The following is a 25,591-nucleotide window of genomic DNA, read 5'->3' as shown; positions in this document are numbered from 1 at the left end:
CTTGGCCATAACAACGTTGTATGTGTAATACATTTTATTCCCGTGTATTATGAAGTCAAATGAATGCATCACTTTCCTCAGTGCATTTTCCATCCCTCAGCCAACCCACACATGTAGAGATGTACAGATGAACATACAATGCGCGCACACACACACACACACACACACACACGCGCGCGCGCGCACACTTTCTCACAGACTCTTTGCCAATTCGAGCAATCTGCCATCTGCATTCATGCCGTCTTTTCTCCCATTGAGATGAAGCGTGTTTTGCGGCCCTCGCACAATGCAGTCGACAGCCCTCCAAACATTATAGCGCGCTAAAATGACAGGCTGCCGCATTATTCCCATAATGAGCCGTCCTCTCCTCTGCCTTTATCCCATACGTTGTGCTGGGTGGAGATAAGCCTCAGGCCTGCGCCACATCCAAAAACCTTCGTAGTGCAAAACATACAATAGGGGCCAACGTATAGCCCAGCGTAAACAGGGAAACGGCTAATTGGTGGCTTTGGCGCTAGCTAGCTGCTACTGGTGCTAATAGCCAGAGCTATCAGTGGGATAAAGGGTGAGGTTTGGGATTGTGTTCAAGCTTCAGAGGAATAATATTATCCGATGAAGGGCTGAACAATATATCGTCTGTTAATCATTAGGAAGATATTGATGTTGTAGGTCTCAATATGTCAGTCAGCCTTCTAGCCACAGAGCTCTTCTGTTGTGCTGTGTCCATCATGAGCTCTCTCCGATGTTCCAGATCATTGTATGATTTGCCATGTCACTTTAAAGCCTTCCCCAATGTGTTTTAATATAAGTAATGATAGCTGATAATAAGAAGTGTAACAGATAAGTACATTATAATTTAAAGTAGGAAGAATGTAACTCCAAATTATGTGTAAATAATGTGAAGTAACACAATGTTCACTACAAAATAAGGGAGACATTCTTGTGTAATTTTAAACTGAGATTAGAGATCTTAAGTCTATTGATGAATGACTGAATATGAAATATTAGGTCAGAATAATAAATACATTAGTGTCACACTTGGATTTTTATATATTTAGATCAGCGTTAAGTGTGGTTTTGAGTTTGGAGATATCTAAAAATTCCAACAACTCACATTATGTTAGTAAGCCATGTAAATAACTCAGTTTTGAAAGAAATTGACTCTACAGTTACACAGGGACATGCTGTGCAAGATTCCTTAGGCTGAGAATCCCTTGTGACCCTCCTGTGTCCATTGCACTAGCTGACCAGCAGAATTAGGAGGAATAAGCAGAACGGGGAACAGGAAACCTCCCACTTTTTGGAATAAAGGGATATGTCTCAGCGAGGTAGTTAGGCTGGAAGGACCCTAGATGTTTGGCCCCTTCGGTGTAGTCCAGCCATGGCTGTGGTTGGGATGATATGGAAAACTGAAGGTAGAGGCTTTGTGCAGAGTTTGGGCTGGAGCCAATCATGTATGGAGTAAAAGATAGCTTTCTCTGACTGAGGGGGATTAGGGACGTTTTCATGCTTTAATTCACAGGTTTAATACATTACCATGAGTTCATATGTGTGTGTGTGAGTGCCTCTGTGTGTGCATGAGAAGCAAGCAGTGACGAGTGTTGTGTGTGCTAATCCCCTCTCTCCACAGCATCTGGAGCACAGGGCACACACTCACACACATTCACACACACACACACACAGAGAGCTATCTGGGGTGGCAGAAGGCCTGGGCACGGGTTTGCCCAGCGCTTGGCACTACAGCCGGGCATCAGAGCTTATGATACAGAGGTGTGTGTGTGTGTGTGTGTAGAGGGGGTATGGGTTGGGGCCAGTCTGGACACAGTCCCTCTCTACCATACTTTAAGTCTAACAGAGAGATTGCAGTACAATATTCATTTCTATAAAACCGAGAAAGAGTAGAAATAGAGGAGAGACTGCAGGGCTAGATCTCCCTCTGTAGATTTTAAATTGCTATAATAACTGCTATCTAATATTATTTCTCACTCTCTCTCTCTCTCTCCCTCTCTCTCTCTCCAGATGCTCAGGTCAGACTGCAACAGCTGGTTCTCCATTTGCTGTGACCAAGTGTTGTCACAGATTGCTGTGTGTGTGAACAGTTTTATTGATTCATCATAAATATTCATCGCTTCAACTGCATTTTTAGCCAAATGATTCTCATTTATGCCACGGAGCAGAGCCGTGGTTCTATTTCTTCTACTGTTCCCATGTTCCTGTTCTTTATCACTCCTTTCCCATCTATTTTTTTCCATACCAAGAAAATCAGGGAAAGGTTGAAGCGGTTGAAACGCTCCCTACGCTCAGACTCCCTCTCCAAAATCGAGGAGAGAAAGAGAGGGATGGATGGATTGTGACGGATGAGAACGGAAGCCAAGAGAAGAGGGCCAGGAATTGCGAATGAGAGAGAGACAGAGAGAGAGTTGGGTGTTGAAGATAAATGAAAGCAGGGTCTTAGCCAAATAATTAAAAAGAAGGAAAGAAAAGGAAAAAAAAAAACGAGTCTGAGAGAGTTGCACAGTCAGAATTAATCCCCCTATTATCAGTCAGTGAATAATGATCCAAAAACAAAGACTTTTTCTCCTAAACCCTCTTTATTAAAAAACTTGCCAATGCCAATTACACTCAAGTCATTTTGACTGGGGGGAACAAAAACAACAATTATTTGCATAACAACAACATTTCAAACAAATACTGCAGATTTATAATTGTTTTGTACTGGCACGTTTGCAATGTGGCCGATTATTGCGTAATGTGTTTTACTTATTACCACAAACTACAGAGTACATTCGGTTTGACGTGAGGTAGAGCCATGTTTTTATAAAGAAATGGCTTTGCGACGGTCTCTGGACAGTGTTTGTGGGAGACCTATGGATACATCAATGAGCAGCAATGAGCAGGCGCAGCTCCAGTTGGAACCAATGTATATGATCCATACCCCCGTTGGTTGGAATGTGCCGTCGATGTTGCTCTCACTCGACCTTGAAGAAAAAGAAAACATGAGTCTGTTGAAGCTTGTGGTGTTAGATTTAAAGGAACACTACATAATATTTTTACCTTAAAGTTACAGCTATAAAATCATTGTGATGATTCACCTAGTGATCCTTCAAGACAAAACGTTCTCAGTTCGTAAATTGGGACTTGAAGGTGTACTAGATTTGTAGATAGTAAAAAGATTTACATTTGTACACTTTAAATGTATTACTCAAGTAACCATTATTTGCATTTTGCACTTCAATAAATTTACATTCAAAAGCTGATGTATGCCTTCAAATCAAACTTTACAAATACATTTTGGCTTAAAGGAACACTAGGTATGATTTGCTCCCCCTAGTGTAACTCATTGTTACAACACTGTACTGAAATCAGTGAGGGTTGGTTACCTACCCTCCTCCAAAACTTACATAGTGCAGTTCTGCAGTGCTGAGCCTGGAGCAGCAAGAACAGAGGCTCTAGTCTCTATTACAGCTCAGTGAATCATCGCAACGATTTTGAAATTGAAACTGTAATTTTAAGATTAAAAATACTACAGTGTTACTTTAACATTTTGGGAAACACAGCTATGTTTTAGACTGTGTGAATATTTCACGATGGAATCACAAAGAGTTACAAATTACTTCTAGTTTAATTCTGTAGTAATAAAAAATCTCTATATATTAATATCTAGCTATGTTCATATTATGTTCAGTTATTGTGTGTTAAAATGACTATGTGCAGCTGATCACTGAAGAGGGATGTGGAAGGGGTCTGTACAGTGGAGGATTGATGTCTGTGGTATGTTTTTGTAGGGTGTGTATGCTCAAAAATACTCACCTTGACCACCCATGGCTTTGGCAGCAAAGCCTTGTAGTGTTTTCCCAACTCCTACAAGCTTCCAACTGCCACCCCCACAACTCGCACCGTTTCACAAGCCAGTAACCCCCCAGCAACCACAGCTACATCCACCAATGCCCCCTGGCTAGGGCACAGAGTCACCCCCCTAAACCCTCACCAGCAGGCCTCCCTGTTAGAGCTTTGCTCATCTGGAAACCCAAACCTCATTTTAATGCCAACTCAAGACTCTCTCACCCCATGATGCTTGGCGGGAACCTTCTAGCAACACCATGACGTCAACCAATTGCAAAACCAGCACTGGATTAGTGACAGTGTCCTTGACGAATCAAAATCAAAAACATTCTCTCTAAAGCTGGGATGTTGAATTAAATTTGGCCATTAATCGGGTGTTGGTGGATTAGTTCATGATGGTGACCAATCAGAGCCAAGAGAAGGAGCCAGGAGGCGGAGCTTCCCTCAGGCTAACAGAGGGAGGAAACGGCTGTGGGATCCAAAATGGCGACTGGTTTGTCTGAGGCGTCATCCGATGGCACAAAATGGAGATGATTTGCTCCGTTTGGCTGGGCCCTTTTAGCTGCAAGTAAAGGACGCTGCCATAACAAGTAAAGCCAGCCAGCTGACTAACTGCAGCCACACATGCTAGCATAAGCCCCAGAGCGCACGGGCCAGGAGCCATGCGCGCTGATTATAAGGTCAGAATGGAGGATGACCAAGCGTGAGCTGGCGTTTCTCAGTGAAGGTTTTCATGTGGCGTCACCTCAGAGAGGGCAGCCTTGGGTCGAGGGCATTAGAGGGACCTCGCGCTGAACTTTTTGGTTACATCTGGTCTTTGTCAATCTTCTTATCTACTGTATGTAGTAGCATGGAGTGACAAAATAGTGTGTCACAGTGACTTTTGTCTTAATTCAGTGTCATTTCCATGAGAAGGCTGCTTTAATATCTGATAAACACTGCTGCAAACACAAATGTCGCCAGTCAGCAAAAACATGTTGACCTTAGGTTAGAGACCACATGAGCAGGAGATTAGTTCAAGGAACATTAGACATTTTAACCTTAAAATGACAGCTTCAAATTTACCGTGATGATTCACTGACCTGTAACAGGGTAAACAGAGCCTCTGTCATTGCTATTCTGAGATCAGCACTGCAGAAACAGCACTGTGTAACTTTCAGAGGAGGGTAGGAACCTCCCATCCACTCTGTAGCTTTAGGGGGAGACCAGGAGCTAAAATACCAAATCTTACTTAGCATTCCTTTTAGTGCATTTCTGCATTAGAAAATATGGACTCTCATTGTGCATGTTAGTCGTGCTGCTCAGGGGTGAGGTTATACCACCCATATAGTAGGACACTGCCATGGCATAACTACAAGTAAATTATTTCCAGTAAATAAAGAAAAGACAATATAAATATTATTACTGTTGCTATGCTAAACGTTCAAAAGTATCCACACACACCTTGGGACAAGTTATTACCAGTATATTATTATTTAATTTATTATTCTTATTAGTTTAATGTGACACGTTAAATTACATGCAGTTGTAGGTCACCAAACATTGGCTGGAGGGGTACACAGCTTTGGAACTGTGTTCTTCTGAGGAGTGGAGCCCCATTCAGTACCTGTGGGATGAACTGAGCCGGAGCCAACATCAGCATCTGACCTCACCAAAGCTGTTGTGGTAGTATTCAATCAGATCAATGTTTCAGTTTGTGCAAAGCCTGCTGCAAACTGTGTGTGGTGATGGGGTCTCACTATGAGTACCTTTGATTTCAGAAGAACCACTGGGTGTGCCAGTTGGTCTCACACTGTACGATCTACTGGTCCTTGTACCTAATAACGACAGAACAGCGAGGGGAAGAGCGGTAACAAAGACTTGGAAAAAGGAAAAGATATCCGTACTTACTGACAGTGATTACAGTCCTAATACAGAGCCAAGAGAGCAGATGAGGGTGAATACATAGAGGAGGGTTTTGGGAGGGGGTTAAAGAGGGAGCGGAGCAGGGACAGATGATGTGTGTGTGTGGGTTTTATCAAAGAAAATCTCCAGCGTATCAGTTTGTGTCTTTAAAGAAGAGCCAGGGAAAGAGATTAGGTGTGCCTCATTTTATAGGAATACACACACACATATTTACACACACAGAAACCATGGCTCTGTTTCTCTTCACACTTCGAGAAGTCTGTCACCTTGGAGCACTGACCTAATTACTACTTTCAAAATTCGCCTACTGTCTCCTTTCTCTCAGCTGCACTGACCATACTGGTCCACTTTTTGGTTCTACAATTACAGACTGAAGTCCTTTAGTTGCTCAGCATACTTTTTAGCCCCCTTTCACCCTGGTCTTTCGTAGTCAGGACCACCACAGAGCAAATGTTAGTGTGTGTTGTGCTGGTACGAGTGGATCAGACACAGCAGTGCTGCTGGAGTTTTTAAACCCTGTGTCCACTCACTGTCCACTTTGTGAGACACTCCTCCCTCATTGGTCCACCTTGTAGATGTAAAGTCAGAGACAGTAGCTCATCTGTCGCTGCACAGTGTGTGTGTGGGTCGTCCTCTAGTCCTTCATCAGTGACACAGGACGCTGTCGGCTGGATGTGGGGGTTAAAAACTCCAGCAGCACTGCTGTGTCTGATCCACTTGCACCAGCACAACACACACTGACACACCACCACAATGTCAGTGTAACTGCAGCACTGATTGGTCTATACCATTATGCCACTGTGCAAAAGTCAGTGCAAAAAGCATATATTCGTGGGTCAGGAGATTTTTCCCCTTCAGATTGACATCACTTTAATCACCTTTCATCATAAGAACACCGGAGGAAATCAAACATGGAGCTCCTTTACTACAGTCACTGCAGCTCCACTACTCTGCAGCCCGAAGATGAGGGGCTTTACCCAATAAATGACTCTGTGTGTAATGACCTTCATCTCATCTGCTGCTTCACTACAGCGCCGGCCTCTGCAAAGAATGGAGTTTAAAGAAAGTAGGTAAGATTTTACTTTTTTGCTCCTGGGGCTCCCTCTAGTGTAATTCACATTTACAACACTGTACGGGGCGGCACGATGGTGCAGCAGGTAGTGTCGCAGTCACACAGCTCCAGGGACCTGGAGGTTGTGGGTTCGATTCCCGCTCTGGGTGACTGTCTGTGAGGAGTTGGTGTGTTCTCCCTGTGTCCGCGTGGGTTTCCTCCGGGTGCTCCGGTTTCCTCCCATAGTCCAAAAACACACGTTGGTAGGTGGATTGGCGACTCAAAAGTGTTCGTAGGTGTGAGTGAATGTGTGACTGTGTGTGTTGCCCTGTGAAGGACTGGCGCCCCCTCCAGGGTGTATTCCAGGTAGGCTCTGGACCCACCGCAACCCTGAATTGGATAAGCGTTTACAGATAATGAATGAATGAACACTGTACGGAAGCCAATGAGGAGGAGGAGTGGTTTCCTACCCTCCTCCAAAAGTTACATAGTACAGTTTCTGCAGCTGTGAGCCCAGAGTTGCAATGACAGAGGCCCCATTCTCCCTGTTACAGGTCAGTGGAGCATCACAATGATTTTGAAGTTATATAATAATACTACCCAGTGTTCCTTTAAGCTTCCTATGGATTCACTCAGGAAGGGTGTCTAAGAAAAAGTGGGATGCACATCGATTGTGACTAATGCTTGTTTAAAGTAATGACATGATGTACTGTATGTTTAAAAGGCTTGTGGCTGATGGTGTGTGTGTGCATTGCTTGTTTTCAGAGCTCTTGCGCTGAAGAGCCGTTGCTGTTTGTATGAAATAATTTATCAGTAGAGTAGACACACAGTAAAATACTACACTAACCTCCTTCACCTCCACTCCGCTGTCTGTCCTCCTCTCTCCGTCTATTGTAGATTTTTTCTTTCTTTTTTTACTTCCTTTTCCTATTTTTTTTCTTTTCTCCATGTTTCTTTCTGTCTAATAAGACATTTTTAATTCTACATCTCAGAAACTACCCGTCTCTCTCTCTGACTCTATTTCTTTAAGTATGGAATGAAGCTGCTTTTTTTATATATATTTTTTTTGCTTCTGCTTCAGTGCTGAGAATTTTTTTTCCACGTATCCTTTCATTCTTTCTCGTTCCATTCTTTATAGTTCTGGGTTTTTTCTTCTCTGTTGTATGAATGTTGTCATTCTATTCTGTCTTTCTTGCTCCAGTTATTTCTCATGCATGTAGTTTTTTCCTTCTCTCTCTCTCTCTCTCTCTCTCTCTCTTTGTGTCTGTCGTGAGATCTCTGTGGATAGGGAGATTGTGTTTATGCCAGGTCTTGCATTCTTTGCCACTTTGTTGCCTAGTTGTAACTTTTTTCCCTCTTTTTTGGCTTGGCTCACCTTTCTCTTCTTGCTATCTCTTTCTGTCTGTCTCTCTCTCTCTCTCTCTCTCTCTCTCTGAAACAAACACACACACAGAAGATCAGACTGTTTTAGATTCAGAACAATTCAGAAAACAAAGAGTTTTGTGATTGAAGCCATAGTTGCAGACGCAAAGCTAAAGAAAGGCTGGATCAGAGCTTCATGATATTCACTAATAGTGATTACAGCAGGGGATACACTGATTCGGCCACTACTACGACCAGACGACTGCAGGGCAATGGGTATGTTGCTTTATATGTTTCCATGGCTACACACCAGAACTGTTGGAATTACACCTACTCTGAGGTGTCTAACACTGTTCTGAAGTCTGAAGATAAAACGCTGTATGCGAACTCACTTTTTTTCCTTTGTTCGCCCAGAGCTGCTTGAAGAGACTGCTGTGTTTAAAGCTCAGCTTAATGTGTAACATTTGGATCAGTTCTTGAAATTATACAAAGACATCAAATGGTATAAATGTGAAAAACTGCCTACGCACGCACTGACTGCCATCAGGCTCTAGATCCAAATGGCTGCCTGCATTCATTCACTTTCTGGAGCCCTACAGTTAAAAGCATCTGCTTAATCATCTGTTAATGCTACTACTAACATTAATAATAGCATACATTTGAACTGTAATACTAATAATTAAAACAGTAATTATGAAAACAGTTTAAATCCAAATCTGTAATCCAAAAACTGGATATATAACACATTCTGTCCAGACTTTGAGGCCCATACTTTAAAGCGTAAAGGGGGCATATTGCACCAGTTTACCACAAATGGACACAGCGAGTTTTAATGAAACATCTGGGCAATGCTTTGACCTAAATACCACAAGGATCAAACAACACAACTTTCTTTACTCTGTCTAAACAGCCCTGGTCTGAACGAGCCTCTGTCGACGTTCAAGCACGAGGCGCCCAGAAGTGAGGAGCCGGGAGCAGAAAAGTGTTTGGTCAGTGTCACTTTGTACTCTTTCTTCTCTCATTTTCACCAAATTTAATGATCACCTTTAACTCTCTGCTCACTGTGGGTGACCTGCTCCATTTAACCTCCTCTTCTTTGTATTTCTCAAATAAATGCAGGTCCAGAGACTCAGATGAGAAGGCGGGAGAACAGTCACTGCCATCTAAATAAGATGCAGTAAGAATCAGAACAACTGGGTTAAAAAAAAAAAAAAAAAAATATATATATATATATATATATATATATATATATATATATATATATACACATACCTTTTAAGCATATTTAATTACTACAATTAATATAATAACTATAACAATAATTTTCATCTGTAGCTGTACTGATGTAACTCTATTGCTGTAGTATTATATTTTGTGTATTACTGCTGTATCTATAGCCATGTTACTCTAGCTGCATTGCTGTAGATTAATGTATTAGTATTATAGTTTACTATATTATAGCTCTTGTGTTGCTATATAAACATTACAACTGTATTGTTAGTTGTATAACTGTATTATAGTATTGTATATCTATAGTATCTGTAGCTTTAGCTTGATTTATCTGTATCAGTAGCTGTTGTTTTTTTGTTTACCTTTTTAAGTTAAATTAGTAAGTCTTTGCCATTTCTAGTTGATGTTAGGTCTATTTGTTGCTCATTTATTTTACAGATTTGCCAATGTTTAAAACCAATGCTGTGTCTTTGAATGTACATTTACATGGTCTTGAACAAAAATGTGTTTTAAATTAACAACGTTATTTATTGTGCTGAAATAAAATGTTAAGTTATTTGAACTTAAAAAAAAAACAATAGGTAAAAGTTAACAGGGAGATAATAATGCCTTATGAGAGGTTGAGTTGGCTCAAATTTTTAAAGCAGCCCAGTGACTAACTTTTAAAGGTTAAAACATTATTTTTACTGTGTACCTGTACAGGGCTCTGTGTATTTAAACTCTAGCTGTAGTTTAACTGTTGGCAGGTTTGTTGTTAGCTCAGCGAGCTCGTGCTGCTCTGTGGTCAGTAAAAGCCCGGATTGTCTCTCATTAGCTCGGAGTCTCCTGGACTTCACTGCAGCGCGCGCTGTGGGAACGCAATTAAGGCGCCGCTAGATTCGCGCCAAAACTTAAAAAAAAAGAACAGAAAAGAAATCCAGAACGTTTCACCGCAGCGTTCTGTTCCCGCGCCACGGAGCTCCAGATTCGACCGTTAACGGAACCGCGGCGGAGTGGGCTTTTATTTTTATTAGGTCTCATCATGTGAAGCGTCAGAGACATTTTCACCGCACAAATAATGCCGTGTGTAAAAGTCTGGACACCCCTGAAGTTAAATTAAGAACTCATTTCTTCACATTTAAATGCACAATTACTGTTTATATTCTAAATTTAACAAAGTGAAAATTAAAACATAAATTGTGCCATATGAAAAGTTAAAGTAGTGACACATTTAACCTTTCGTTTATTATTATTTTTTTCCACAAATAATTTATACTGTACGTAGCAGTAGAAAATGCTTTAAATTTGGCAGAATATGGCACATATAATGTATTTCCCTGAAGAGGACGTGTTAATGTATTTTCACACAATAATCTAATAATAATAATATTAATAATAATAATAATAATAATAATAATAATAATACCGTTTTAACCCTTTGCTAGACTAATCTGAACGACACATTTTATCAGCCTCCTGGCAGTTAATTATTTCAAAATAAAGGTCTAATTTCATAGAGGGATATTCTTTAAAGTTGGAGCTCTGGTTTTGTCTTTCTGAACATAAAGAGTTTTATATTAAAACGTTTTAACGCTTAACTCTTGTGTACTTTTTGCCACTGAGAATTGTTGCTGTGTCAAATTGATTTTACCGCAATAATTACACATCCTCCTTTAAAACAGAATATTAGTTATTGGCGAAATAAACAACAGTTGGGGGTGATTTGTTGTTTGTCTTTGAATAAACACAGGTTCAATTTAAATGAAATAATCTACTACAATAAACGATGTTGAGAGATTGTAAAATTATCAGATGTTTGAAATATCAATCTAAAAGAGAGTATATCATATTAAATAATATTTTACTAAGCTGTAATAAACACCTTATAAAAAAAAGTCGCTTTGACCCGAATATGAGACCATATTTTATTTCATATATTGTTAATTCATATTTTTATAAAGGAATATAAGAGACATTTGTGAATTTCATTACTTAATTTATTATTAATACACAGCGAACTGAATCAATTAATTCATTATTAATTATAAATTAGTATAACAAAAATGTGTGACGTTGAACAGCAGCCAATCAGCGCTGAGATTCACTGTGTTACGATGGTTCTGCATCACTGGCTAAAAGTGTTCAGCAACTGTTCGGGCGGTTGGAGAGCTTTGATGTCGAAATTGATTTTTTTTTTAAAAATGACAACTGTTACAGAATTTGTAACTGACAAACTGTTACATTAACCCGTTCATATCCAGTACAGGAAGTGAAATGACCAAAATGTCCTTTGGTCTCTTCAGTGTGTATTAAATTACATTTATGACATTATATTTATTATCATGTAATTATATTCAATTCGATTCCCACTATATATATATATATATATATTTTCATATATATATATATATATATATATATATATATATATATATATATATATATATATATATATATATATATATATGAAAATAAAACGTAATCAAAACTATTTAAATGCATAATTGTTATCAATTAATTTCCCTGTCATCTTCTCCTCATCATCCTATACGTTTATAATTGGGTAAATGTAGACTTGGAGTAAAAACAAAACTTGGAACTCTTCGTGCACTGGGGCACCTACTAATGTAATTAATGTAAATATTTCCTCCATTGCTAGGAACCATCAAATGCATTCATTTCAACTTTTACTTTTGCCAATATATAGATAGGTTTTTCTCTGAGATTTTGAGCTATAATTAAATCTTTTATTTATTTTATTAAAATCTTTTAAATAATTTAATTAGTGTACTCTTACATAAATCATTATTATTATTAAGTAGGACAAAATTAGAAGACAGCAACTATGCAAAATGCAATTTTTTTTTCAAATTGCCTACTTTTCCTCTTATACTCTAATTATACTCTTTTACTATAATTATATTTTTGTGGGAAAAATATTCTTTATTTAAACTTCATTATTTTTTTTTACTTTATTTTGCTTTTTCAGATAACATTTTTTTCTGTTTGTAATCCCAGGAACAATAGAAAATGATTTAATTTGTAACTATTTTTGAATTCATTATTCATTATGAATTGTTTATAACTCAGTGGTTTCCCATTTTAAGAACAGGACGCAGTCTGTAAAATATAGTTTTATTCTATTTTATTCTTTTTATTTATTTCTCTGATTATTTGTCTTTAACTGTTTTGTTAAATATTCCTGTTAAAGGAGATTACACACTGCAATTTTCTCTATTTATTTTTTTACTTGGAAAACAGGAAACAACCAGCTGTGGAATTAATCAAATAATACATTAAAAGCTCAGTGTTAATATGTATTTATTTAAAAGATTACGTGGAACTTCTTTTTAATTATTTGTCTTCGTCCATATGTCTTCGTACTATTATTATTATTATTAATATTAATAATGCAACTTGGTAGCAGTCATAATAATGATAATAATAATAATAAAGTAAAATAAAATAGTACAATTATTACGCTTGTTGTTGTTACCACACTCTGGGGACTGTGTAAGGGCTGTTAATAACTGCTCTGAGTACAGTGTGATTCCACAGTAAATGTACAATGTGGTTTTGAGATGCTGATGAGTTGTCTTTGAGCTGTGATATGTTTCTAAGTCAGTCACTGGTAATAATTACAGCTGGTTACAGTTGTGAGTAGTGTTAAAGCTGAAGGAGATCACGTCCCTGGCCTCTCTCTCTCTCTCTCTCTCTCTCTCTCTCTCTCTCTGTCTGTCTGTCTGTCTGTCTTTCAGGACACATCAAAGTAGAAGAGCTGGCCATATCTCCACAGTCTCCAGAGTTCTGCAATATTTACACACTGAAATATTTACAGTAAACTGGAGAATGACTCAATGCTGTATATATATACATATATATATAATGCATTGTATATTATAAATGTACAGTTACATATTTTTTCATCCAGGAAAAAAAGTAAAAATAAACACAATATCAATGGTCAAGAAAATGCTCCAGTGGTTTCACACAGTGCACTCACATGTGCTTTATCTGCACCTTTCAACAACCTGAAATAAAATAACACTGGAAAAAGCCTGAGGTGAAGACAGGGAGAGGGACCAGCGCAGATTAACTGCACTAACACTAACAGAATATGGGACACTTTTTTGCCCACAGCACCCGCCCCTGGGGCAGAACGGTGCCTCATTGGACATGCATTATTTGTACACAACTATTTTTCTCTGTTATCAGCTTTACCTTTTTCCTCAGGGCAGCAGCCTTAAATGACCCAAAAACACTGTCAGTGTAATCACACACACACACACACACACACACACACACAGACAAACACAGGTGCCAGCTTCTCTTCTGCTTAAGCCTGCACGACCTTAAACAAACCTCGGCACAGTTCACTCTTGAAAGAGCTTTAGGAAGAGTAATGGGCAGTGTGGGGCTGCACAGTCTCCAAAGACGGTGTCAGCTGGAGCGACCAAGCACCCTGCGTCTGAAATGTTGCTTTAAAAGATTTCAAGGGTGAATTATATTACATCAGCGCAGGCACTGCTGCTCGCTCAGTGTGTGTGTGTGTGTGTGTGTGTGTGTGAGAGAGAGAGAGAGAGAGTTGGGCCCTGATGAGTCCAGTATAATACCCCAATTTTATACCTCTCTGGTCAAACACAACCAAAAACTGTCCTGCGCTCGCGCTGCGTAGTTCACTAGTGCTTACTGTACATACACAAGGCGCGAGACCACTCTCTCTCTCTCTCTCTGTCTATATATATATATATACGCGGTGGGTGTTTGCGAACACTCTCATGTCCTCAGAGTGCAGGGAAAACATGTGAGAGTGTGTTAAATCAGGTCAGGGTCAGGGTTTGGTGTAGTGGTGCTTCACTACCCTACTGCGGACAACTGATCAAGTCAATGGAAGTCCCCACAAGTCCAGAGACCGGACTGTGTGTGAGTGTGAGGGCGCGCGCGCGCGTGTGTATACAATCTCGGATTAGGGCTGCAATGCGAGCGCTTGGTCTGCTAGCATAAAATGCCACGGAGTAGACGTTGAAAGAGTGAGGGGAAAGAGGTGGAGGAGGAGGAAAGAGAGGGAGTTGTGGGACTCGGAGTGAGGGGAACGGTGGAGAGTGGAGAACGGCAGGAGTGGAGGAGATAAACAAGAGGAGAAAACGACAGGAGCGCGATTTAAAAAGTAAAATAAAACTCACCGCAGAGAGGAACGGGCTAAAAGCGCTGGTTTCTAAACGATTGGTTCGCTCGCCGCTGGAGCAGCAGGTTGATAGAGGGAGAGAGAGAGAGAGAGAGAGAGAGTCTGAACTCTCAGCGCCGCTGGCAGAGTCGTTCGAGTTTCTTTTGCTTTTTTTCTCTTCCGGTATCACCGAAGAACCGGAGCTGCACTCGTTCACCCCCCTCCATCTCTCTCTCTCTCTCTCTCTCTCTCTCTCTCTCTCTCTCTCTCTCTCTCACTCTTTGGATTCGGACTCTACGGGGAGAGAGCATGGGTGTCTGAGGCTGCTGGCGAGTTTCCTACACAACCATGGTACGTGCTGTGTGAGTGTGTGTGTGTGTGTGAGTACGGTGTAAAGAGGTGCAGAGTTTCAGAGTGAAATGCAGGCGCTAGCTCACCTAACTCCAATAACTACACGCTCTGGGTGTGTGTGTGTGTGTGTGTGTGTGTGAGAGAGAGAGAGAGTGTACTAGAAATTTTAATTATTACTACTAATATTATAATAATAATAATGAATGATTGAATTATAATTGTGATAATAATGCTATAAATTATATATATATATATATATACATACACACTTTATACTATTTTCATAATTGTCATATTACTATCATGTTTATATTAGTGTTATATTAATATTTTATTGTTGTTCCTAACAATCATGAGATGAGATATTAATATAACTGTTTTAGCACTAAAAAAAAGTTTATTAATATTTAATGTTAAAACCCTTTCTCTTATTTATTGGTAATATTAATTATTGTTGTTTCTGTGGTTGTTATTAATATTATATTAAGTCTGCTGGCCTACTTCTTATCACCTCTCCTGAGAGCAGCTCAGAGAGATTAACTGATGCTAATATTAATAAGGCAAAATTATGAACATGCTATTGTTCTTTGTCGTGATTCTTATTCATATTGGGCGCTGTTGTGACATATTTGTGCAATTAAATTTGATTATTATTATTAGTATTGGGAGTAGAAATAGTAGCTGTAATAGTTAAAAAGACTACATTATTATTTACAATAATTTAGCAAGAGTTACTGATAATAATAATAATAATAATAATAATAATAATAAGAGATAGTTTCATAATAAAATCAACTCTATTCTCTCACAGACAAAAACATATGAAAAATCTCCAGCCTCTTCTCAGCAGCCGAGAGGCAGGGGGTCACTGGTGTTCAAGGATTTACTGCAGATTCACAGTGTGTTCAGATAAACAGATACTGCACAGTCACCTCATCAGCGAATCACAGCCACTGATGCATGCTGTAGATGGGAGCTATTCACTGTCATGCCTTATTGTTTTAGTGTCTCTGCGTATATATGTCTCTCTCTCTCTCTCTGTCTCTCTCTCTCTCTCTCTCTCTCTGTTTACAACCTTGTTCCTGAGGCTCCTAGTAAAGCGTTTACCCTCCTTTTGCCTTAGTAACGGTCTCTGCGCTACTGGAAGGGCTTTACATTAGATACTGATGTATACAACGATGTGAGAATCTGATTGCATTATCTGATTGTTTAGTTCTGGATCAGAACCAAGTATTGGTTGGACAGTCCTCCTCAACATCTGGGAGCTTTCTCGGGCAGATGTCTAGTATAGAGCATGGTGACCACAGAGCATCCTATGGTCAGGGTCTTTCAGTGGAGATTGTGTGTGTTTGTGTGTGTTTGTGTGTGTGGGTGGGTGGAGGGCAACTGAGCCTGCAACCTGTGTCTGCAGTGAGGGGGCAGCTTACAGCAGCTGAATTTGCTCATTAGAAAGAGTGTCCACACACTGTATATCTGTCTCAGTTTAATTTAACATTCATTGAGTGCAGTGGCTGTACGGAGACAAAGTGCTGGAAGGTACTTTGGCACAGTTTGGGTCTTTGAAAGGGGTGTTATACCTCACTAGCTGATGCTTGGCATTGGGCATGGTGACGTGTTGCTGATCCAGGAGATCCCAGGAGAAGCACATTTCTATGGAGATTATATAAGCTGTGTGTGTGGAGAAGTGGCCCTGGCATCTAACCATTCTGTGCACCCTATGGCAACGATAATCTCAAGTTTCGTGATGGTATTTGGCCTCCAGTGGGCTACACAGGGCATGTTCAGTAGGTTAATGTGTTAATGTGTCACATGAGTAATGCATATGGTATCATACGTAGTAACAAATTATGACTGACAGCATCATTGGTGTTCATCAGTGGCTGTGCATTGCAAGCCAAAGCGGTGGGTCTCCTGCTACTAAGTGGGGTAATGTTTTGGCTGGAACTGGAGTTTATTGTGTGGTATTCATTTGTCTTAATCTTTCTGGCACTTCCGATCAGACCGCAGAAGTGTTTTCACTGGCTTTGACGTTCGGCTTCAGTCGCTAAGAACTCCCCTCTTGCTGAGAACTCAGAGGACAGATTGACACACCCTCGCAGGCAATCATTCCGGATCTCAATCTGAGCCTGAACTGGCCTTCGGCAAGCATTTTTTCATCATGACATATCTTTTTTATAGCGAGCAACATCCCATTGCAAGGGAGCACACCTGGAAGAAGTGTCCTGAGGAAAATGCAGCCGTCGCTCTTTGATATGAAGATGAAGAAAGCTCAGCTGAATCAAATTAACGTCCCCGCTTTTGCATAAACCATAAACTTCACAGCTTTGCTTGGAACGGGGCCTTTCCAGAGGATAAAAGGTCACAGAGTCTGATCTATAGCCTTAGACATGCTGTTCCGCTTGCTGGCATCTTTAAAAGCATTTGCTGGAAAGAACCGGACCTAGAACAGAGCAGTTATCTGCAGAAGATATTTTTACAAGTGCATTTAACCACCAGCTTTTACTAAGACTGACCTAATTCTCATTTAAAACTTAACCAAGTATTAACCAAACCTTATTTCAACACTCACTATGGCTTTAATCATCTGCAGTTGCAGACTGTAGTCCGTCTGCTGCTCGATGTACTTGGTTTGCCCCTACGGACCACCAGGAATGATTGAGCAATGATGGATCATTCCCAGTGCTGCTGTGACACTGATGTGGCGGCGTGTTAGTGTGTGTTCTGGATCAGACACAGCAGTACAGCTGGAGTTTTTAAACCCTGTGTCCACTCCCTGTCCACTCTGTTAGACACTCCTACTTTGCTGGTCCACCTTGTAGATGTAAAGTCAAAGACAGTAGCTCATCTGTCGCTGCACAGTGTGTGTTGGACGTCCTCTAGTTCTTCATCAGTGACACAGGACGCTGCCGGCTGGATGTTTTTGGTTTGTGGACAATTTTCAGTCCAGCAGTGACACTGAGGGCTTAATAAATCTCTATCAGCACTGCTGTACCTGATCCACTCATACGAGCACAGCAATATTACCATAGACATGTCCATATGAAATAAACAGCATCAATTTCTCATAGAATCTGATCGGTGATAAGTCAACGTTCATTTCCTGAAGAGGGTCTATGGTGATCCCAAACAGAACAGAGATGTGCTTCTTCCCTGAAATACTAACATTGCTAAAGTTGTAGTTGTGAAAGGCCTGTTACATCACTCAGACTGAATGCTGACTTCTTTCTCCTATGTGACCGCTCATACAGTATTCCTTTAAAGTCTGCTCCTTTTCTCAGATAAACAGACGACATGTGGCACAAACTCAGCTTGACTTTCTAGAACGTCCTGTGAGTAGCTGAACTGGTGGCTGATTCTCGAAGTGCAGCTGATAGGTTGATGGCTTGTCCAGGTGCCAGGGTTGTCATGGTTACTGTGGGGTCCCGTGGTGATTGGTGGGTTGCTGCATGAACTTGTTTGTGGCTGTAACATGTTCTGGTGTGAGGGAAAATTTGCCTTGCTTCCAAAAACTATATCACTATGATAGAGTATGTGACCTCCATTCGTGGTACATTCATTAGTACAGTATAGTATAGCATACTACAGTAAATTACAGTATATTATTGTATAGTGCTGTATATCATAGTACAGTGTCATATAGTACAGTACAGCAGAGTGTGATAGTACATTGTATAGTGCTGTATATCATAGTACAGTGTCATATAGTACAGTACAGTAGAGTGTGATAGTATATTATTGTATAGTGCTGTATATCATAGTACAGTGTCATATAGTACAATACAGTAGAGTGTGAAAGTATATTATTGTATAGTGCTGTATATCATAGTACAGTGTCATAGAGTATAGTACAGTACAGTAGAGTGTGATAGTATATTATTGTATGGTATTTTACAGTATAGCACAGTACTGTATAATGCAATATAGTACAGTACATCATTGTACAGTACACTACCACATTGTATAAAGCACAGCAAAGTAAATATTGTAGTACAGTATACTATAATTTAATATATTAGAGTGCGTTATGTTATAGTGCAGTACAGTACAGAGTAGGATAATACAATACAATACAGTGCATAATGATACTGTATAGTACAGTTTAATAAAATATACTAATGGTATAATATAGTGTAGTATGGTATAATATTGTACAGTGTAATACAGTACATTATATGTACGGTATAGTACAATATAGTATAGTAATGTAAAATATAGTGAAGTGCAGTGTAGTTTATTATAGTACATTACAGTATAGTACATTAATTTATAATGCATTGTATTAAAATACATCATATTACAGTAGAGTATAATAAAATATAGTACAGGGCAGTATAGTACATTACAATACCATACAGTACATTAGAGTATGGTAGCGTAAAATATAGCACAGATAAGCACAGTACATTATAGTACCATAAAGTACATTACAGTATAGTGTAGTGCAGTATAGTGTAGTACAGTATCATACAGTCTAGGAGATTCTTTGTGTTTTGCCAGTAATTAGGGATCTCTCTATATTGGCCAAAATGGTGGCCACCTATGGTCAAAACAAAATGAAGGGAAACAGACACATACGTGCTCTCACCTTTCCCAATTAGCACAATGCTAACTGCTAAAGAGAACAAGCTCACACATGCAGCCGATTGACCCGAGTGTTGCGCAAACCGCAAAAGAAATGAACATTTCAAATTAAAATGTCGAGGTGCAAAGTGCAGCGTAGCTTCTGGCACAGATAGCACTTCTTTAGCGCCAGCAAGCTAATGTCGAAACCCCCACAATGCATTGCAGTAATTAGCAGCCGCGCCACCTTTCCAGCTTCCATGAACCATTAGGGCTCCATCTCTCTGTCTCTCTCACTCTACCTCTCTCTCTCTCTCTCTCTCTCTCTCTCTCTCTCTCTCTCTCTCTCTCTCTCTGTTGTTCCCTCTGAGACGTCGGTGTGAAAAATCACATTTTTCCAACACTTCTCCCTGAGGTGCTCCTGGCAGACATACAGAGGAAGGCCGTTCATCCTTTCATATAGCACTCTCTCTCTCGCTCTCTCTCTCTCTCTCTCTCTCTCTCTCTCTCTTTCTCTCTCTCTTTCTCTCTCTCTCTCTCTCTCTTTGATGTGGAGGCCATTGCTGGCGTGCTGTGGTATCTGTACATTGCCAGCGAACAAATAAAAATGATGAAAGTAAACAATGGAGCTAATAGTAATGGCAGTGTCGTTTGGAAAGAGTGAGAGGAAAACAACAGAAAAGTAGCAGTACAGTAGTTGTACCGATTGTTTCAGGGCCAACTGGTGGGGGGTTTGGAACAAGGAGAATGGGAGGTGTGTGCATGCCTGGTTTTATAAGCGTATGTGAGTATCTATCTGTGTGTGTGTGTGTGTGTGTGTGTGTTTCACAGAGAGAGAGAGAGAGAGAGAGAGAGAGAGTAAGTATTAATTAAAGAGAGGAAAAGCAAGTATTAACTTTATTATTATTTTGGTTGCCATGATTTTTTATTGTTGTTTTAAAATCTATGACTGCTCTTATTTCTACTACGCTTTGGCAACCTTGTACTCGATAGAGTCATTGCTCTTATTGAATGCCAACTGAAACTGAGACAGATACAATGCATGTCCAAAGGTACACTCAGCTTGTCCACTGAAAAGCACAGATTAATAGAACTGGATGATGTAAGGTCACCAAGCTCCACAACAAAGTTCTACTGGAAAAAGTGTAACAGGGGTCCATCCAACGATTTTGAGATGAGCTGGACAGCCTTTTTGCTCCAGAACTAATCTTATAAACTTTTTAAACATTTTTCCCATTAGCTCAGTGTTGATCACATTCAGATTGCGCTTTGGCAGCTTGATTAAGTCATGCTAATAAAGCTGTCTTGAACTGAACTGTACTGACCTGTAATGAAGAGAGGATGAAAGAGAGAGCTAGAATGAGAGCGAGAGACAGAAGGTTTCATGAATCTCACCTCTAAAGCATTCCACTAAAACTTCCCTCGCCATATGCTCCACCGCATATATTCATCTCTCACACTCTTTCTCTTTCTTTCTCCTTCTCTCTCTCTCTCCATCCTTGTCTCCATCTCTGTCCCATAAGGGGCTATAGCCCAAACCCCTGTCATTTGATTCCATTATGCCCGACCAATTAAACATTTTAAACAAAGGCCTCCATTTACTGGCAGCAGAAAGAAAACCTGTCACAATTAGCACATTTACATACATCTCTATTGACTCCAATTAGGTCAGGAGCTCCCATAGCCCACTTTGAATCCCTCTCTTTCTCTCGCCGCCGAGCTTCTAAAATGTTAATTAAGGCAGGGGAACTCCAGATTCTGACTAAGGGCTGGCCATATGGGCCCTGCATATGCTCCATATATATATATATATATATATATATATATATATATATATATATATATATATATATATATATATATATACCATATATAATTAATAGTGTGGCTCTCTCTGTGAGCATGGTTAGCGTCATGGCAAAAAGGCTTTCCCTACATTTGCAGAAATCCTCCCAGTGAGGGATCTGCTCTCACAGAAGGGGGCTGAATCGGTATGGACTACCTCGAACTCTGCTGGAGTCTATTTAATGACCGGTTGCGTCAGTGGTTTGTTTGAGAAAACACTGGCAAACCAAATGAAGGTGTATTGGGGTTGACCCTGTCTTCGACCTTTTGTCAAGTCTGACAGCGGATTGAGTTGTGTGCCGTGTGGTCGACGCGTTGTGGTCGCTGGCTCGCTAATTTGATTCTATGTTTGGCCCCACTTGCACAACGGACTAGTGTTGTTGCACCGCATGCCGCAGTGAATATACAGAGTCGGCTAAAACTGAGCTGAATTCCTAATGAGTTGTGTTGAATGTTAAACAAGCGTCACGTTGAACATCCCGGATCAAAGCCTGGTGAGGGCTTCCAGCAAGGCCTCAAACTAGAGTTCGAGCAGTGTGATGATATGTTTCCATTACTGTGATAAGTACCGTCACAGTTCTGTTTTCAGCAAGTTTTGTAAAGCTGTATGTTTCCAGTGAGTGTAGTTTCCACTACACTCTTAAAAATAATGGGCTACAAAGGGTTCTTTGAGCGATGCTATAGAACCGTGTTTGTTTAAGAGATGTGTGAGTGGGAAGAACCTATAAAAGGTTTAAAAACCAATCGCTGGATCTTAAGGTTTTTTACCCACTTAAAAGTTATTAACAAAATTGTCCTTTATGGAACCAAAATTGGTTCTTCTATGACCTCACATTTAAAGAACCATTGAAGCTGTGTTATTTTTAAGAGTGTACATGCCTAAACTTTTTTAGATACTCTTTCTGCTTCGAGAATTCAGTCATTTTATGGTGCATCCATTGCAGACCCAGACGACTGGTTTTGTAAACACAGCTTGAAATGAAATGGGATGCTGCACATGAGCCTAAGGTCACCCCGAATGTTACCATCGGCATAGCAACCCCAAATTAATCATCCAGTACTTTTGAGATTATTTTTTATTGCTGTTTCTGATCCAGAGCTATTCATCTTACTGATGACCTCACTGATGTTTTTGTGGAAGAATGCAACCCAGTCCTCACAGAAATGCTCCAGTATGTAGTGAAGTCTTGGCAGAACAGTGTCATACTTTAATTAGTTTCAGAAGGATGATGTCCTCAAAGTTTTGGCGATTGATACCTATGTAAGGCCGGTTTATACCTAGCATTATTATGTGTTTCTGGTGATCAGATCATGTTGGGACTTCACTCATCCTCCTGAAAAGCCAGGTGTAAACACACCCCAGGTGCATTGTGATTGGATTATGAACTTCAAACCACATTCAGAGGTGGTCAGAAATGGATCTCGTCCACATTCAGTACAAATGTAAACAGAATGCACCCCCCCTCTCAAGAAAAGACACTTTGAATTTACTTAAATTTTTTTTTTTTTACATCAGAGGATTGTATGAAATATAATCTATTTTCAGAGATATCATTTTACAGTGAGTACATGTTACTCAAATTACATCTACTACATGGAAGTAGATTTAATTTCTTACAATCCTTTGATGTAAAAAAAGAGTAAAATCAAAGTGTATTTTGTATAGATAAGTGTATAGATTTATGCCAGTGGAAATGTGTCAGTCGAGAGGAGGTAAAACGCAAGTGTGTGGACTTTCTGGTGACCTGTGACTGGACTTTTGCTCAGACTCAAATGAATATCCATTGTGGTATGCAAAGGAACAACAGGAATTCTGTGTCTGGACACAGTTTTTCCCACCAGTCTTGACTTAACTCAAGTCGTGTCCCAAAATTCCTCTGAACAGTCGTGGGACTGACCACTGCAGAAATCACAGTGGACTCAGGACACAGCCTTTTCCTCGGCTGCTGCAGACGATTCCCTGCCCGTTTTCAATGTTTAGCTATTCCCAAGATTTGAGAGCGTATGACTCACTCATAGCAGCAGGTGACAAACCATGTTTACAGCTGGTTAGAGGAAGTAAAAAAACAAATGATGAACGAGTTTATGTGCTTTTTATGAAAGTTAAATTGGATTATACAGTTTTACAGATACATTACAGTTTTTCTGGCTGCTGTACCACGATCAGGTGTGTAGCAGCATAATAATTAGCATAGCCGCTAAACACCTGACTGTAGAGCAGCAGTTTTATAGATAAACAAAAAGTTTGGCTTAGCCCACTCTCACACAGTGAAAACAGATCAATATCCTTTTTGAACACTAGATTAAACATGATGGTAGTTATGTATGTGTGTGTGTGTGTGGTTGGGAGAGAAAGAGAGAGAGAGAGGGAGAGACAGAGAGAGAGCGAGAGAGAGAGAGAGAGAGAGAGAGAGAGAGGGTTTATGCACTACTTTAAGGTCATCCCAATCTGTATGTAGAAGCATAACCGACTAAAAAAGCTGACCACAAATCAGACATTTTATTCTGAGTAGTTCCGTCAAACAAAATTTTTGCCCGATGATGTGATTGGCCCAGTCACCGACAGAAAACTGCACCCCATTCTGTCAGTCTGAAGCGCCCAAAGAGTCTATAACTACCATTCTGCCCGCCATTCAGACCCGGCCACCAACAGCCACAGCCTCAAATGGCTGCCATGCTTTATTCCTGTCTGTCTGCACTAGCCGCCTCACTCCATGTTGAACTGAAGACAGTAGCAAAAGCTACGTTCTTTACAGGACCAGGCTCCCACGACTGAGATGCTCTAATAAAGGGCATTAGAAAGTGCACATTTGCAGAATCAGACGTTAGCACGGCGTGGCTAAGCCTCTATAAAAATGCATGGGAGAGAAACCGACAGCGCTAACCTCTCATTGGGAGGGATATGAATAGCCTTTGTTTTTCACCACTCCCCTGCACTACTGCAAGTGCCAATGGCTGGAACTTATTATGAGCTTGTGTGTGTGTGTGTGTGTGTGTGTGTGTGTATTTCTGTGTGTTAATATGGAGGGCCTATTTGTGCATGAAGACGTATATTTGTGGTTGGGTTTTTATGTGCATTTTTGTTTGTATGTGCACGTGTGCACGAACGACTCTGTACATCTGCGGCAGTGCGTGAGTAAATGAATTAGTCTGTTCATTTGAATGTGTGCATCTGTATGCATGAATGTGTGTGTGTGTGTTTTTGCCTGTGCCAGGTAGATGGTGGATAACTAGTGGATGGTTTTGGCTTGGCTGGAATGGTACCAGGTGTGGTTTGTGTGTGTATGTGTGTGTGTGTGTGTGTGTGTGTGTGTGTGTGTGTGTGTGTGTGTGGGTGTGTGTTTGAAAGCTGTGAAACGGAATAGGATTTCGCATGATTCTCTGGCTACACAATACATTTTCCCCCAAAGACAAAGATTTGGCCTTATCCAGATCAACCTCTCTCTCTCTCTCTCTCTCTCTCTCTCTCTCTCACTCACTCTGTGTATGTGTGCATGTGTGTGTGTCTCTCTCTTGCTCTTATTCTATCTCTCTCGCCTTGCTTATGCATCTCACAGCATACAAATGAACTAGACTGAATGGCAAAGCCTCCTTTTTTAAAATAAAAGAAACACACCCCTCAGAACTGAGCTAGAATCCCCAACCTGAGCGATGTGACGAGACTGGAGAGCTACTTTGTGGCAGTTGGTTATGACATCACAATGGTTAATTCATTAGCCTGAGCATTTTTCCATTGTTCTATTATGACATCACAATGGCTAATAAATTAGCCCAAGCATTTTCTATTGTTCTATTAAAAAATCTTAGAGAGCTTTTTTGATTATCATAGTCTTGGGCCAGGACATTATTTGGCCAAAAGTGTGTGGACACCTGCTCAGTCAACATTCCTTCTAAAGAGTTTGTTCGCTTTTCGCTGCAGTAACAGCCTCTAATCTTTTGAAAAATGATTTACACTTGATACTGGAAAATTTTTCTGAGGATCTGATGTGTGTCTAGCATTCACGAGTGCATGAGGTAAAACAGGTACTGGTGTTGGGTGATTAGTTCCGGATCACAAATACACTCCAACTCATCCCAAAGTCATTGGATGGATCGCTTATGCTCCTCAACGTCTGGAAGCTTTTTTCCAGCAAATTTTTGGTATGGAGCATGGTGATTTTAGAGCACCGTGTTCCATTAGACAATGCTTTTTTTTCAAACACAGCCCCTCTCAGTGGTGCTTCATCACTCCAGAGAATGCAGATCCACTGCTGCTGCTCACACCAATGCTGGAGGTCTGTTAGTATCCCCTAGACTACACC

General features: G+C 40.3%; 1 protein-coding gene and 1 long non-coding RNA gene across 12 annotated transcripts in view; one reads left to right on the top strand and one right to left on the bottom strand.

The window, feature by feature from the left end:
• Positions 1–2,583: 2,583 nt before the first annotated feature.
• Positions 2,584–14,686, bottom strand: LOC136686868 (uncharacterized). 2 transcript variants are annotated; one of them, XR_010800389.1, is made up of 5 exons: positions 14,554–14,686; positions 9,206–9,324; positions 8,175–8,231; positions 7,647–8,077; positions 2,584–2,978 (listed from the first exon to the last, which is right to left on the bottom strand). It is a non-coding gene; the product is annotated as an uncharacterized lncRNA (long non-coding RNA). The 2 variants fall into 2 exon arrangements; XR_010800388.1 differs by lacking the exon at positions 14,554–14,686 and adding an exon at positions 10,086–10,594.
• Positions 14,687–14,786: 100 nt separating this feature from the next.
• LOC136686865 (nuclear factor 1 X-type-like) overlaps positions 14,787–25,591 on the top strand; it is a 125,008-nt gene continuing 114,203 nt past the window's right edge. For all 10 annotated transcript variants that reach the window (XM_066660911.1, XM_066660910.1, XM_066660909.1 and 7 more), the window contains exon 1: positions 14,787–14,885. In XM_066660911.1, the coding sequence (XP_066517008.1) occupies positions 14,883–14,885 (3 nt within the window). In that variant the 5' untranslated portion in view covers positions 14,787–14,882. The remainder of the gene's footprint in view (positions 14,886–25,591) is intronic.

Source organism: Hoplias malabaricus, chromosome 2 (genome assembly GCF_029633855.1).
Source record: "Hoplias malabaricus isolate fHopMal1 chromosome 2, fHopMal1.hap1, whole genome shotgun sequence".
In the NCBI taxonomy this organism is placed as follows: Eukaryota; Metazoa; Chordata; class Actinopteri; order Characiformes; family Erythrinidae; genus Hoplias; species Hoplias malabaricus.
Note: the sequence above shows the minus strand (reverse complement) of the source record. Positions and strands in the feature narration are given on the sequence as shown.